The 16,031-nt window shown below is 32.4% G+C and overlaps 1 protein-coding gene across 7 annotated transcripts in view; it reads right to left on the reverse strand.

Moving 5' to 3' along the window:
* LOC141456709 (neuroendocrine convertase 1-like) overlaps positions 1 to 16,031 on the reverse strand; it is a 75,998-nt gene that overhangs the window by 52,893 nt on the left and 7,074 nt on the right. For 5 of the 7 annotated variants that reach the window (XM_074132924.1, XM_074132923.1, XM_074132920.1 and 2 more), the window contains 3 exons: positions 13,735 to 13,949; positions 11,783 to 11,960; positions 3,594 to 3,763 (listed from right to left, as the gene is read on the reverse strand). In XM_074132924.1, the coding sequence (XP_073989025.1) occupies positions 3,594 to 3,752 (159 nt within the window). In that variant the 5' untranslated portion in view covers positions 3,753 to 3,763; positions 11,783 to 11,960; positions 13,735 to 13,949. Of the gene's footprint in view, positions 1 to 3,593; positions 3,764 to 8,205; positions 8,432 to 11,782; positions 11,961 to 13,734; positions 13,950 to 16,031 lie in introns of those variants that run through there. The other 2 variants (XM_074132921.1, XM_074132922.1) reach the window with 2 other exon arrangements.

Consider the following 16,031-nt stretch of genomic DNA (forward strand, 5'->3'; position numbering starts at 1 on the left):
GGGCGATTGAAAATCTCTTGACGGCCACTACAAATTAAGTAAACGTGTGCATCGCAAAAGTTTGCCAACAGATAGTCTGGTGCGAGTAGAGTGTAGCCGGCCCGACGGTGTTTCCAAAACTGTAAAGACAGTTATCACGTCTACTCTTTAATCTACTGTGGGAGAATGTTACATATAAGACAAAACAGGACTGTATTGCACAAATCTGTGCAGGCGATGTAAATATTCTTGCAAGGACTTTCTACGGAGTGCATTCTCCTAGAGAGGTCGGATTGAAGGTAAATGAGAACAGGACTAAGGATAAGAACAATGTAGAGGTTAAGGATGAGTTCCAATAGCCGTAAATTATTTATTAGACTTTGCAGTATGCGCTAAGAAGGACATACAGTCCTGAATGATGGCCCAGATGATAAGGAAAGCGAGTAAAGAGTTGCTAACACTTGATAACTCTAAAGTTTAGAGGCGTCCTCCAACTGTGGTGTGCAGATGAGTTACTACGCTAAGATCCTATCAAATAAAAGAACTGGAAGACTGCCGCCAAGGCCTAATGCTGTAGCGCCGAGTAAGGAAGAGAAGAAAAAGAAGTAGAAGTGGAGGGCATGTAAAGACTGAAAGTTTGGTACTTTTAAGAAAAACTCATGTTTTAAAAACTTTACCCAGGTCAGGAGTCCTTCACCAGACACTTAAGTTAATGAAGAGACAGGACGAGTGCCTCAACTAGAAGGTGCCACAACAGATTTCTCTAGTCTCAGTGAAATAGCAAGACCAACCTTCGGGTCTAATCTAATGGAAATCTTACGTCCCAGTATTAAATTAATGAACTATTTTTAGGATGTAGGCCAAAAATAGAGTCACGTTTCTATACAGATGTTGAGCCAGTCTTAGAGCAGGAATTTCCAAGTACTGTACCCCATAGTACTTGTTCATAAATTACATTAACATTTTTTGTTACATCTTATGGAACAATTTTAGTTTTATTTGAACTTGGGGGTAGAAGGTCTTCAACCTACCGAGGATACGCTTCATACATTATATAGGGTATTCATTTTAAGACGGCTCAAATGCATTTCATCTACTACTAAAAATATTGCCAAGGCAGTAAAGCTAGTATTTTTCTTAATAAATAAGTGGTTTTCCGAGTGATGTTAAGAGCTTTAGATGTTCTCAAGCATACACAAAATGGCTAAAAATTAATTTTACATCTGTTACCAACAAGAAAGTTTAATAATTATTTGGTAATTTTGGGAGAGTTGCGTTTAATTACCAAAAAAATTGGAAACGTCCTGCCACATATTTGTGATCAATATCTTTCATGTAAAGGATCAAACTTATTCCTTAATTTATCAAATAATGCACTTTACTCAACTTGTGAAGCATGTGCTGTGCCTTCAAAGGTGCCTTCTCTGGCTCGTAAGCCAGGTTAGCTAGGTTATCAACTGCTCTCTGTATCCGTCAGCCGCGCATGCAGGTAGGAATCTAAAATCAAGTCACATATTCTGAAACTAGAGATGACGGGCAACAAATTTTTCCTCTACCATGTTTTGCTCAGATTAATCGTTTAAACATGAAATGCATTTGAGCCGTCTTGAAATGAACACCCAGTATAAATGAAGCGGTAAGAAGTTGTTTCACGTGGTTGTTCTTAAACTTTTTTTAGTTTTTGTTTTAAATGCTGTGTAAAAACTAATGAATTAATAAACATATGAAATCTTTTTGAAATTAAATTTATAAGTAGTTAAAGATTGTAAAATTAAACCAAAACTTAATCAATTATACATTTACAGTAGAGCAAATAAAATGCAGCTGCGTTTGTTTACTCTAGCGATCTCTGTCAAGAGAGGAAACGGCGGATCTCCACTCAGAAGAGCGACACAGTCTGCTGGTTCTGTTTAAACAGATTGATTACTTTAATCAATTTAATATTCTTGTTTTAGTCGCTAGGAAATCTTCAGAAGAAGCTCTTTAAAATGTTTACTTCTTTCAATTTTATCATTTTTCGCAAATAAAAACATTATTTAAAATAGAGTTTTCAAGTACTTCTCTAAAATTCTTTCTAAGGCATAAATCAAGGATAGTCAATCTGGTACCTAATAACCACTGGTGAGGCAATAGGGGTTTTGTCCGATTTCGACATTAGTGGATATAAAATTAGGACAACAAAAAATTCGAAAATGATAATCCATTTAAAGATAACTATACTCTGGTAGAATAGCGCTTTACTGTTTATAACCACATTATTTATCAAACAGAGAAATCGCATGAATATTAAAGAAAGGTGTTCTTTAACTTTAGTTTTTTGACAAAAAAGCATTAAGCCTCAAGAATTATAAACCTTAAAAATCCAATCAAAGATACTTTCAACAAACTACATAATTTATCTTTAATTTAATCCGCTTCCGTCATTATTAGACGCATTATCAATTATATGGGAAGCATCAATTACAATTTATTACGAATATTTTTTCAGTCAAACTTAATAATTTTACTGAGAAAACCGTAAAAGATAAAGAAACTTTACAGATTAGTATATTATTAGACTACAGTTGTAGTCTACATTTGAACCAAAATACATAGCTCTCTGATGAATAGAAACCGAGATATAACGATTTAATGATTAGGTACTGTGAAAGATTGCTAAATTTCAACTACCAATATTTCCTTCTGTATTCTAGCTGGAATGTTCTAATTTCTCTCAATTGTAGAGATAGTTGTAGTCTACATTTGAACTAAAATGTATAGCTCTCTGATGAATAGAAACCGAGATATAACGATTCAAAGTTTAGGTAATGTGAAAGATTGCTAAATTTCAACTACCAATATTTCCTTCAGTATTCTAGCTGGAATGTTCTAATTTCTCTCAATTGTAGAGACAGTTGTAGTCTACATTTGAACCAAAATACATAGCTCACTGATGAATAGAAACCGAGATATAACGATTCAATGATTTGGTAATGTGAAAGATTGCTACATTTCAACTACCAATATTTCCTTCAGTATTCTAGCTTGAATGTTCTAGTTGTAGTCTACATTTGAACCAAAATACATAGCACTCTGATGAATAGAAACCGAGATATAACGATTCAAAGTTTAGGTAATGTGAAAGATTGCTAAATTTCAACTACCAATATTTCCTTCAGTATTCTAGCTGGAATGTTCTAATTTCTCTCAATTGTAGAGATAGTTGTAGTCTACATTTGAACCAAAATACATAGCTCACTGATGAATAGAAACCGAGATATAACGATTCAATGATTTGGTAATGTGAAAGATTGCTACATTTCAACTACCAATATTTCCTTCAGTATTCTAGCTTGAATGTTCTAGTTGTAGTCTACATTTGAACCAAAATACATAGCACTCTGATGAATAGAAACCGAGATATAACGATTCAAAGTTTAGGTAATGTGAAAGATTGCTAAATTTCAACTACCAATATTTCCTTCAGTATTCTAGCTGGAATGTTCTAATTTTTCTCAATCGTAGAAAGAATTGTAGACTCATAATTGTAATAGTTTCTTCTAGTACTTTCCTTCAATTGATGCATAATGGGCTAATTTTAATTAATAAAATTTGGATGAGTGTGAAGTTCTCACCTTATCCAGAAGCTGATAACCATAAACGGTGGCAATCAGTTGAGCAACTGGCGGACCTCCAGTAATTTTAGCCACCCAAATATCTGGATCAGTTAGTGAGTAGCTTGCCGCTACATAGAAAACTGTCGTGCACGCTGACAAAACTTTTGTCCAGTCCATTCTTTAGAATCCTAAAACATTATAATGGGAAATATAATGAACTTTCTATAAATTTTAAAATAAAACTGTACAATAAATTAATGTGTTATAAAGGATAAGCATGTCTAACGAACATATCAGTAAACGTAATAATAATAAAGATCTTGAGTGAACACAAGTAGTATATTGTGCCTTTTAGATTGGCACAATTGGTGAAAACTTTTTTATTCTCAAATAAACTCAAATACAAAGCTTTTGATATTTAGAAACTTTATTTTTTTTCATTGATCAAATTGATTTTTCCTCTTTCAATTTTGTTATATTACAGACGGAGTACGTCATCCAATGCCGCATGTTATTTTGTTCATTATTATTATTATTATTTTTAAATAATTATAATCCATTGTGTTGAATTTATATTTCGGAAAATACTGAAATAAATGAATGACAGTAGTAGTTAATAATTATATATTTCTCAAGAATGGTTGCAACATTTTCTGCTGCTTATTTCTTTTATAGGAGAGTAATTTTCATTGAAATATATTTTACAACATTAATTGGAGCGGTTGTTGGACATCAGGCTTTTTTCAAAGGTGTGGACTTCATTCTATTGGCCCGTGCAGAAGTAACTCCATTATTTTGTTTTATTATTATTATTATTATTATTTTTAGCCACCACGGTAGCCGAGCGGTTAGAGGCGAGACCCGTAAAGTTAATTTGTATTGTGGTACTGGGTTCGATTCCCGGTCTTAAAAGCCTTGGATTTTATTTAATTGTTAATAAAAGAAATTTACAATAAAGTATGTTTGCTAATAGCCTCAGTCCGCGACACCTAATTGGTAGATAGACGTAAAGCCCGCCTGGAAAAATAGGGATTACTTTTTTTTTACTTATTATTATTTTAAATTTTTTTTTTTTTTTTTAGTGATTTAAGGCGCGTCAACATCTAAGGTTAATGGCGCCCGGAACTTTTTTCAGTTAACTGCCGGCCACCGGACAGTGTTCTCTCGTTACAGACAACACTGTCCATCACCGGACAGTGAGCTGTAAGAAGCCCCTAGGAAGAGAAAATTTAAGGGTCAGCAGCTGGATTCGAACCCGGGACCTCCGCGTGGGAATCCAGTATGCTAACCGCTTAGCTAATAACTTGCCTTGTTGTTATTATTATTATTTAATACTGAACCAGAAGGCTTCTACAAAAGTTATTACTTTTGTAATAAAAATGTCTTTAAATCTTAATAATTTTAGATGAATTACCGACAAAATGAATTTAAATTGAATTTGGCGACAAACTGTTTAATACAAAGAATTTTATGGGGCACTATATTCCAATTTAGACATTTTAACCAAATACATACATGTTGTGCAGCAGTATTAGACGAAATGCAAAATTACTCGAAAAAAAAATTAGACAATTCAAAAACAATTTTAAATATTAAAAACTGAAACTATTAAGGAGCAGAACAAATCATCTTGAATAAGTTCCTGCTGGGCTTATTACGCATTTCGACATTTAAGGGCAACATTTAGATAATATGGTCGAACGCAAAAATGCTCTAAAGCATTCGATTAAAGAAAAAAAAAAAAAAATTGAAGAAATAGATGTTACGGACTCAATCTGTATTCACGTTTTAGCTTTAATCGAACCTGGACTCGCAGCTTCTTCGTGATGTTCGACGTCTCTATAGATACCAGTCTAAAAACATAAACTTTCATTAAATATCCCCAACGCTCGCCCAAATCATATAAGGCCTGCAGAGTATTAAGGATCTAGTTCTCACTCTAGTTCATTAACTCACGAAAACACCCTAGTTAAGCACTCCAAATTTTAATGGCACCAACAATTGTTAATAGCCGTAATAGATTAGGTAGCAGAGGATTTCGTAATTCTCTATAAAATCTAACCTTTGTCTTAGTTTTGGGCACATATTTTTGCATAGGAAAATAAATATTCAATGAATAAATTCAACGAGGTTTAAAACTGGCTTGCTTAATGTAAAAGACAATCAAATCCTTAAATGCAAGCGTGGACAATTAGTTTTGCCAATCGAACATTAGTATAACTCAAACAGGATAAACTATTTAAAACTGAGATTAATATTAAGCTTCCTTTCTGAAAGAATATTATATTTAAACTAAACGATTATATTTTTTTGTAGTTCATTCAATTGAATAAACTCCAATGCGAATCCATAAAGGACCTTACAACTCTCGAACAATATGTGACCATGGCAGCGACTAGATCTCACCGTGAAAATAGTCCCCATTAAATATGCAACGACATGAAGTCCACTGCACCAAAGAATAATCTAGTCCAATTAGTTTAGTGATCGGTTTCAAGCCAAACGAATAATTTGAATTGGCAATTGGTTGAATAACTTTTTTTTAAATCTAAATTGTATTGTTTCCTTCTTAATTATACATTTGTTGATGGAGTTGTGTGCAATAGACTAATATAAAATTTTACTTTCATTTTTTTTAAAAATTTATTAAGAATACAAATGGGAGAATTAATAGAAGAAAATTAAAGAACATGAGGCATTCATTAATGAATATCAGGGAAAAAAATGTATACATAAATTTAAAGCACGAATAAAGCTGGATAAATATAAATATATAAAAAAAAGTTCATAACATATTCATTTGAAATCACAAAAAAAAAAAATATTAAATGAAATAAATATTAAACACTATTCTCGTATTTAATCGCTTTGACTTTCATATTTTCACCTCGTTTTTTTGAAATGCGGATACAACTGGTATAGCAATCGCTTATTTATTTGAGGAACTAAACGTGAATATATTGTGAGATCAATTAATTTTAAGTTCTCAAATGAAACACATTCTTATAATAATCGGCAAAATGGCATATTATAGGAAATTCAATGTTCTTCGAACTCCGAAGAGATAATGTCATTTTTATGTCAAAAAATCATGGAGCTCTCAAAAACGATGAGAAACATGAAAATATGAACTTTTTGGGTCACTTCGTTGAGAGGAACACGTTTTCCTGAAATAGTCGAGCATATTTAATTTAATTGGCGCTGAGTGTAAGGGGTATATTTCGAAGAAGTATCGCACGAATATGTAACTTGTTTTGGGAATTGAATTTTTACGAAACAATTCGATGCATTTTTTTTGCAATTTCTTCAGAGTTTCTTACGATTTCATTTACTTGAATTAGAAAAAAAGTAAGTGTTTTTCTAGAAAAAATGATTTTGGTGGTTGTTAGCGAATTTGTCATGTTATGCATTCTGTGCAATTGTGTTTTTCTAGCTTACAGTGTCAAGCAACATGAAAAACTAAATCTTAATAAGAAACTTGATACTATAATCTCAATTCCTTCAATGGTTTGCAGGCAAAAACTCAAGGATTGGTCAGGGGTAGGTGTCTGGATCCAAGGAGTTACGAGCGGAACAGTGGAATGTGGCGTATAGAATAGTTTTTCTGGCGGAGTTATATGAAATAATAGTATACTGTGCAGGCATGAGGAGATCCTGAATGACATAATGGAGAGATAAGGATCTTTTGTAAACCGCTAGAGACTAGAGCTGGTAGAAGAATGCAGAAATCTGGATCATCTTGTCCTGAATTGGATAGTTAGACTCTTCTAGATTCCTGGTCATTCAAGGATGTAGAGTAATCAAGAAGTTGATGAACTTACAAGGGTTGAATCTAATCATTCTGTGGATCTAAACTAGCCCTGGCCATCTCGAAACGGGGATTTTAAGGAATTAGAGGCTAGGGGTATTGGAGAGATTCTGAACGTAGGTAAAAGGGTGTCTACAAGGTGAGAGTTTTATAGGATTAATCTGGAACTATAAGGTAATTGCCGAATCTGGGAAGGAAGCAGTTAAGAGTACTTGGGGCGGCGATGACTGGGCATACGACTGTAACTGGGTACCGGAATGCCATCGAAAGGGAGGCCAACACCATCTGTATGCGGTGAGAATTGGGTGAGACAGTCTGTACATCACTATTCGGCCTCGCTTTCTGCAAGTCAGGTACGTTTAGACATTAGTTAGATAGATAGATTGATAAATAAAGATGTTTATTAATTTTCTCTTATACAGGTTCATAAAGAAACTCGTTTAGACATTAGTTATTGGCCATATATTAAAGGAGTCTGATCTAGGAACGTTAAGTGATTCTTTCGGAGGGAAGTTTGAGATAAGAAGCCTCTGGACGCTTTTGCAGCCCAATTATGGGGTTATTTAGTTTAGTAAGAAGAAAAATTTGTAAATTTAAAACGGAATATTTGCATTAGGCTTTTAGATTTTCTCTTCCTAGAAACTTTTCTTACAACTCACTGTTCCAGGATGTACAGTGTTTTCTGTAAAGAAAGAACCTGTCCGTCGGCCAGCAGTGCACAAAAAAAAAAAGAAGAAAGCTTCAAGCGATGACCTCAGATGTTGAGCATCTTACAAGATAGTATGGGCTTATGTTCGCATAAGATATCCATAATCAACTTACCTTTTACAGAAGTGACCAAATAATTTTAAAAAATCCTAATTTTTTTGAAGAACTTATTGATCATTAATAAGGATTAAAATTTTGTAGAAACTTCTTTAGAACTGTAAATATAAATTAGTATACGGTAGTATTAGTATGGATATAATGACGAGAAGTTACACAAAAGAACACTTTTCCAGAAACAGACCACAACCTCCCTTTAATATAGGCGGGAATTGAAGCAGAAAGCGCTCCTGGCGGAGAACAATAACTACACAAAGCAATTACGTCAACCCCATGGATTTGGGTGTCTTTTAAAACGTCACTTACTTTTTTTAATTAAACAATGTGATCACTTTCAGTCTAAAAGAAGTAAACAAATAAAATATATAGATAAAATAAATAAATGGTGGTGGTTTCAATCTACTCGGATTAACTAACATATTTTCATTTTCATCTATTAATCCTTGTAATTTTTAAAACTTCCAAAGGCCTAAGATTGAATAAGAATTAGCTTTTACGCAAGTGATCTATTTCTGATTCAGGCGTTAAAAACAAAATATTCAATAACGAAAAACATCCGCCAGGATCAAATATAATCAAAATTCGTCAAATGTACTTTACAACACAAATTTTTTACCAGACTCTTAGATTCTAAAATTGTTTAAAATCTTTCCAAACTAAAACTTTTCAAGTTTAAATGACCTTCTGACCTATCTAAGGTCGTAGCCCATTAGTTCATTCTGCATGAGTAGTGTTTTGGCGTCCGCTTTTCACGAAATGAGCGTCCCTCAGGCTTTGAGAGCCCGATTGGGCAACAAATCAGTGAGTTTTCTCCGCAAAAATAAAATTATATTTGTATTTAAAAGTTTAATCTGTGCTTATTATATTAAAATAATAACAATAATTATTCACAATCAATAAAATTAAATATCCGTAAGAAATTAACACACAGTTTGGGAGGTTACCATTAAGAGTCGTCCGTGGCGTTGAATCAAGACAACTAGCAAACATTAAGTAGAAGGTTGAAGTAAATACTTGGTGCTGTTCTAACAAGGAACGAATTAACCGCGTTAACCCTAATGAGAGTGTGCCAATACTTCAAATATTCCAAAAAATTGTCTCTATGACCCAGAGAGAGATAATATTTCGCCGAGGCATCGTAGTACTCCATCCAATTGTCTATCTACTTTCATAACTACTTTAGCCATTAGTTAAACAATAAGACACTTTACATAGATTCTATTAATCCTTAAAGACCATCTACAATTAATAGACAGGTAAAGCAACGAATCTACGGGTCTTAAAAAAAATTATTAATGAGCTCTGGGAGCCTCGAACTAACTAATTGGAAATCTTCAGCAATAAAAGACTCAATAAATTATATTTGGGTATTTATTTAAATTAATGATGTTACGAACACACTGGGTATTTGAATTGCAGCACTGAAAATTAAAAAATTAGAATATAAAATAATGTTTAAATTGAGTAGCTTGTACTTTGCAATGGCAAATTGAAGTGCTAAGATACAGACAAAGCTGTGATATGTTATCAGTCATTGCTTTTATATTGTAACATATGTCGACCTTAAGTGGCTAACTAAAAATGTTTGAGCAGTAGGCTACTCATTAAATCATACAAATTTAATTGAAATTTTATGTTTTACATTTGTCTCTCATTTTCAAAAATTAAACTTTGTTGGATGTAGTTCAATAACAGAACAGTGCGTGGTATTTATAATATTAATAAATAAAAACAATAAATTGTGTGACTTTTCGATCAAAACTTAACTTCTAAAACAGTTAAGTTAATCTATAACTTAAATTAGTTGAACTAGTATTTATGTAAATATTTTTAAAACGTTATTTGACTGTTATTTTTTTAAAGATTGATATTACAGGAGTCTCCCACGCGGAGGTCCTGGGTTCGAATCCAGCTGCTGGCCCTTTAGATTTTCCCTTCCTAGGAGCTTCTTATAACTGTCCGGTGATGGACAGGGTTGTCTGTAACGAGAACACTGTCCGGAGGCCGGCAGTGCACTGAAAAAAGCTCCGGGCGCCAATGACCTTAAATGTTGACGCGCCTTAAATCATAAAAAAAAAATTACAGGAGTCCGAAACTACGACGTTCTACAACTTTTACTATCTTAAATATCTTAATTAAATTATCCTAATTAGGTCCCCAATTAATGTTTTCCGAGTAAGAAGGAAAAATACGTTAACAACAATTCCTGAGAAGCTCAGGAGAGGGAAGAAAAACAGAACCTAGATTTTACATTCTACCTGAAGCCTGACCTCTAGTAGCAACATCAAGAAACTCTTGACAACTCATATCTAATTATTCAGACTTGCGACTGACCTTCCTCCTAACAACGACACCTCTCATTGAGATAGCTTTTATTATTCCCGTACACGCCTGTATCCAAAACCGTTAGCTGTATTCCATCCTATTCCATACAGAAACAAAAGAAATACCCTACAGTCTTATAAATGTCGTTCTCTAACTTTCTCCTCCAACTGCAGATTTTTTTCCTTTTTTTCTTACAAATGACTTCCTTGTCACATGCTGAGCGTTCTTTAAACTATATAATGAAAGTTGTAATGTAAATACATTGATACGTATTTTATAATAAAGTTACAAATAATATGTAATCATATATCTATGATGATTCATTAATAATTCATGTTATTAACTTAAAGGCGAGTCAACATTTAAGGATGTTGACGCTCTATATTATATTATTAAACTTAAAATGCTTTCAAACTGTGTCTTAATACAACATCGATTTTATTTAAATTTCGTAAAATCACTGCGCACTTTAAATTTATGACATTTATTTGTAACATTTTCTCCAGAAAATGCTTTTTAAGGCTGGTCTAGTAGTGGGCTTAAGCTTCATTCTAAAATGTCGTTTAAGAATAACAAAGTAGCTAACTTTTTTTTAAAATTCTAACAGAAATGTTTAACAAAATCATTTAAGGGAAAGTGCTATTTTACTGAATACATTTTTTTTATTAAACTATTTTAGTTTTTGGTTTTGCTATTTTTAGCACAGAATGGTTTAAAAAAAATTCAACGTTAACTGTGGTAACAGAAAGTAGCACAAAAATTTGTAAATTATTTCTAAAATAGTGGAGAATCCCTCGCGCAGAAGATTCCCAGCTTAAAAATCTGATGGAAACTTAACACAAGAGCCATCTGTTGGGAAAGTCAGCAACTAAGCATCCTTTGTTCTTTACTGCTACCTAGTGATGATATTTTGAACTAACGTTAATTTTTCCTCTAAATTTTTTGTGAATTTGTAATTAATGATTTTTCACGTGAGTAAACTAGCATTTATTAATTTCTTGAAACAAAGGCTTCGAGATTTTCTTGTTTTTTGAGTGCATTATACATAATTATAGGAAAATTTAAAGCCTTTAACAATTTAGTAGGTTTGGTCAGAAAAGAAATTGTTATCAGAAAACAAATTATTTTCTTAATGATGATTATTCTCGGTTTTAATTCAATCAGCTTTTCATAGTAGTGAATTTTCTCTTCAGAATATCGAGAAGAATTCGAATCGATTAAAGTTTCTCATTTTAAGGGAAATAGTCACCTACAATCCTGAGATGTAGTCCAAAGTATTCATCCCACGATCTCCTTATCGCAATCCTAGGACAGCTACCTATTTTTCCATTTTTTGTTCCCATCTTCGGGCTATCTTTCTCGTCTTTTGTTCTTTTATGGTTTCCAGTTTTTCACTTCAATCTGCCCATCTTACTGAAGGCTTCCTCCTAAGGCATTCACACCATATCAAAAGTATTGATTGAAAGAAAATAGTTAATAAAACGAAATTACACTGTTTACGATGTATTTAATAACTTGGAAGTTAAAGGTTTATTAACATTACTATTGTTATTAATAAAAGGGCAAAATGAAAAGATTCCTTTAACTTTCAGTTATCGTAGATTAATCATGACTGGTTCTGCTAGGCAGGACTGCAAAAAAAAGCAGGAGATGAGGGATTTCAAAGAGAGTATCCCCACATACCCACGGCATGGGTTCTCATTGGTGATAGGCTGTTTTTTTGGAAGATGAATAGAAGAGATCTTAACACATCAGCGCACTAACGTGTATGTCAGGGGCTCGGTTTTTATGGACGTTGTAATGTAAATACCACGAGAAGAAATCTAGAATGGGGTTGAGGGCTGTGCTTGATTTAAGCTTTATACTTGAAGCTTGTGCAATGATGTTAAATTTCTCGAGGGTCTTCTTAATTGAATTGATTGATGCCTTCACACGGAGCTTGTTTGCAAGAAGCAAAGAACGATCTTGGAGGTGCGATATCGAATGCCGTGCAGTGAGAGAAACTTGGAGAAAACAAGGGTATTCAATGCCGACGAATATTAGTGGCCCGGATTTCAGGTAGATAAAAATAATAACCTTTTTTAGAACGTGTAACATAAAATCTGATTGGGATTAGGACTATGCTAATATAGACGGTGGTGGTGCAATCATAAACTTGCTTGCATATTTGTTAAGACATACATATACAGGGTGTCCCAAGGTATATGGGACTAAGTATAACGACTTTTTCTCGGAAACTAAGATAGCTAGAAAAAAACTAAAAAATACGTGTTCCCTTAGTTTTTTGTTAGAAATCCAAATATATTTTGTAAATTTTTTTCGGTGCTTCCAGAAGCGAGATACAGGCACCAACTTCATTTTTTCAAATAGGGAGGTGAGGTTATTATTTAAGAAATAGATTTCTATATTTTTTTTAAGAAAAATTTACTTGAACGGTTTTTTTCTGTGAGCGATATTTTAGAAGTTATGAATGAAAACATGATTCTTATAAGAAGTGTCAAAATGATAATATTATAAAGGTTTTTTGATTGAATAAGAAGAAAAGTACTATTTTATTATAAATTTTACTCCTCATTAATATTACAGATCATGCTCGAAATGGCCTCCACCATTAGAGATGCACAGACATGATCTTTCCTGCCAATTGTCCCTTACTACTGCCAAAGAAATAGATTCGGCTTTAACCGAATTACAGACATCTATGTTATTATTCTCTGCTTTAGTTCATGCAATGCCGGCTTATACACCTAAATTTAGAAATGCTTTCAGATAAGCAGAAATAAGAAAAGAAAGACAAAAGTTATGAATAATCACCTTGTTTTTCAGATATCCCCAAAGGAAATAGTCCATAGGTGTCATATCCGGTGAACGAGGTGGCCACTGAATCGCCCCCGACATAACACCATCAGGCATGTAAAGAGATATCTCGATAGGCAATTTGATGGGCGTGTTATATCGAACGGGGGACAAAATGAAGTTTGTGCCTGTATCTTGCTTCTGGAAGCACCGAAAAAAATTTACAAATTAAATTTGGATTCCTAACAAAAAACTAAGGGTACACGTATTTTTTAGTTTTATTCTAGCTATCTTAGTTTCTGAGAAAAAGTCGTTATCCATATAGCTTGGGACACCCTGTATAATTTATGTGTATTCAAGAGAAAAATAACGTATAACTACGACTTCATATTTAAGACGTATTACCTTCTGTGAAATGTAGTAATAATCAGTCTTAGCAATGCCTGATTTACTGACAGTTCGTCTGGATGTGATTGTAATTTTATTCATGCTGCTCTTCTGCAGATTTTCATCGCCAAGGGGAAATTCTTAACAATATACGACGCCCATTCGGAGCCTTGTGATGCCCATTATTAATTTGATGTAAAGTTAGTTTGTACCGGCCGGCAGATTGTCACAAGCTGTCATTAAATTATAGCATCACAATAAAAGTATTCACTATCAATTGCATAATTTTTAATTAAAATTAATAATCTTGAATCACAAAATTTTCAATTTTCTTTAGTTGAATGCTTTGTTCGAACAATAAACTTAAATGTTATACATTTGGTCCCTTTTAATACAGAAATAAACTGCAATGTTATTTTGGAAATGGTCATTAAATTCGCTTTCAACATTGTTTTCCACTTTAATAAGAGTAGGAAACCATCAAAAATTAGTTAAAGCCTAACAGCGTGTATTTTAAATATTTTCGGGAGCAACACTATTAATTTTTTTCACTTTTCCGTGAGGTCCCATTTGAAGTAATATTTGTGATTATATAAAAGCGGCAAATTGTAAAAAAAAAGAATTGAGAGGATGTTTCCAAGAGTGACATTGTCAGCCATCTGTCAGTTTAGTTTAGATTGCATTTCTTCTTTCTTCAGGAATGTGATAAAAAGGTATTAAATGCAAAGAGCATTAAGTTTGAATGAAGCATGAAGAGTGGAAAACAATGTTAAAAGAGAATTTAATAAATCATGAAGTTTTATGCAAAAGAAAGTTGCTGCTTCAACAGTTCTGGTGGCTTTTGTAATATTTTATGCTAATAATATTACCCTTTAACTTTCATATAGAAAACTAATTATGGGTTATACTGTGAATATTTAAAGAAATGTTAGAAATTATGTTGAATTTGAAAATAATTTAATGAATAGAAGCAATTAAAAGTTAGGAACTTCATTTCTAGTAAAACTTTGTCGAGGCTAATTCAGATCAATATTTTTTGTATAATTCAGAAACTCGCCAATAAATATTCTAAACTATTTAAAGCAATAAATGAAATTTTCCATTACTATTACCTCAGTTAAATTTAGCTTTCTCCAGTGCCTAACTCTGAAATGTTTACCAACTCACTATATTTCATAGCCCCTTAAAAAGTCATCAATCACACTCATGTTATTATTATAAACGAACATTAGAATACAGTACCTCACATTCGCTTCACTACATTACACTCCATTTAATTATTGCTAATTTTGGAAAGTGCAAGCTAGACTTTTTACTAACCACTAACAAGCTAAACAATCAAAATGAATATTTTTAGAAATTATTTCTTAACAAGCACTGTAATACACTAATATTCTAGCAAATCCAATCCTATAAGCAAAAGTTTGCACTGTATTCAAAATTCCTGATATATTCTTGACGCTTGTTCAGAAGACCCTTGTTTTTGATGAAGTTGCTGTGAGAGGCATTGTTATTTCTTGATGATAAGTTTGTGCAGCAGTTCAATAGACTTGACATGAGGTTTTTATTTGTTTTTATAACAAAAGAAATTTAGGAAAGAACCTTGTACACTAAAAGAAATTTTACTAGATTTTAACCTTTGTTAAAGTAGAACATAGAATAGAAGAATACTATAATTCATGAAATTCATATTACAGGGAGTAATAATTACAGTAATTTTTTCTCATTAAACAGATTTTCTTTTCTCCTTTATAATTAAAACTTGAAATTAATAAAGCGCATTCGAAATATTAGCTATAACAAAAATAAGAAACTAAACTTTACATAAAACAGAGAAAAATAACAAAACCGAGATGATGAGATTACTTTAAAAGTGAGAAATAAATGAATAAATAATACAAAGCCATTCAAACTTGAACTAACTAACTTTTTGCAGCACGTTGGTACAGACTAAATTCCTTTATTTATATAACAGAGATAAATACTAACGAAAATAAAAGATTAAGTTACTCAAAGAAATTATATTTTCTTTTGTATAAATCAATGTAGTTTTGACAATAAAGGTACTTCTAGGTGACTATTAATTACTCACCCAATATAAGTTCAAAAAACACTGTTTCAATTAAATCAAAATAAAAAACATTTTATTTGTTTAAACAAAAAGATCTTAACTTTAATGCATCGATCAGTTTCTTCAAATCTGTAATAGAACTAGCATTAACTTATTTTTAGAAGCAGCATTATACGATTATTATTTTTTTGTATAAAATTATTACGGCAAGGATTGTAAAGAGGACATTTTATGAATAAGTGGC

Source organism: Rhodnius prolixus, unplaced genomic scaffold (genome assembly GCF_049639745.1).
Source record: "Rhodnius prolixus isolate KJV_2025 unplaced genomic scaffold, Rpr scaffold_10, whole genome shotgun sequence".
NCBI classification, from domain to species: Eukaryota; Metazoa; Arthropoda; class Insecta; order Hemiptera; family Reduviidae; genus Rhodnius; species Rhodnius prolixus.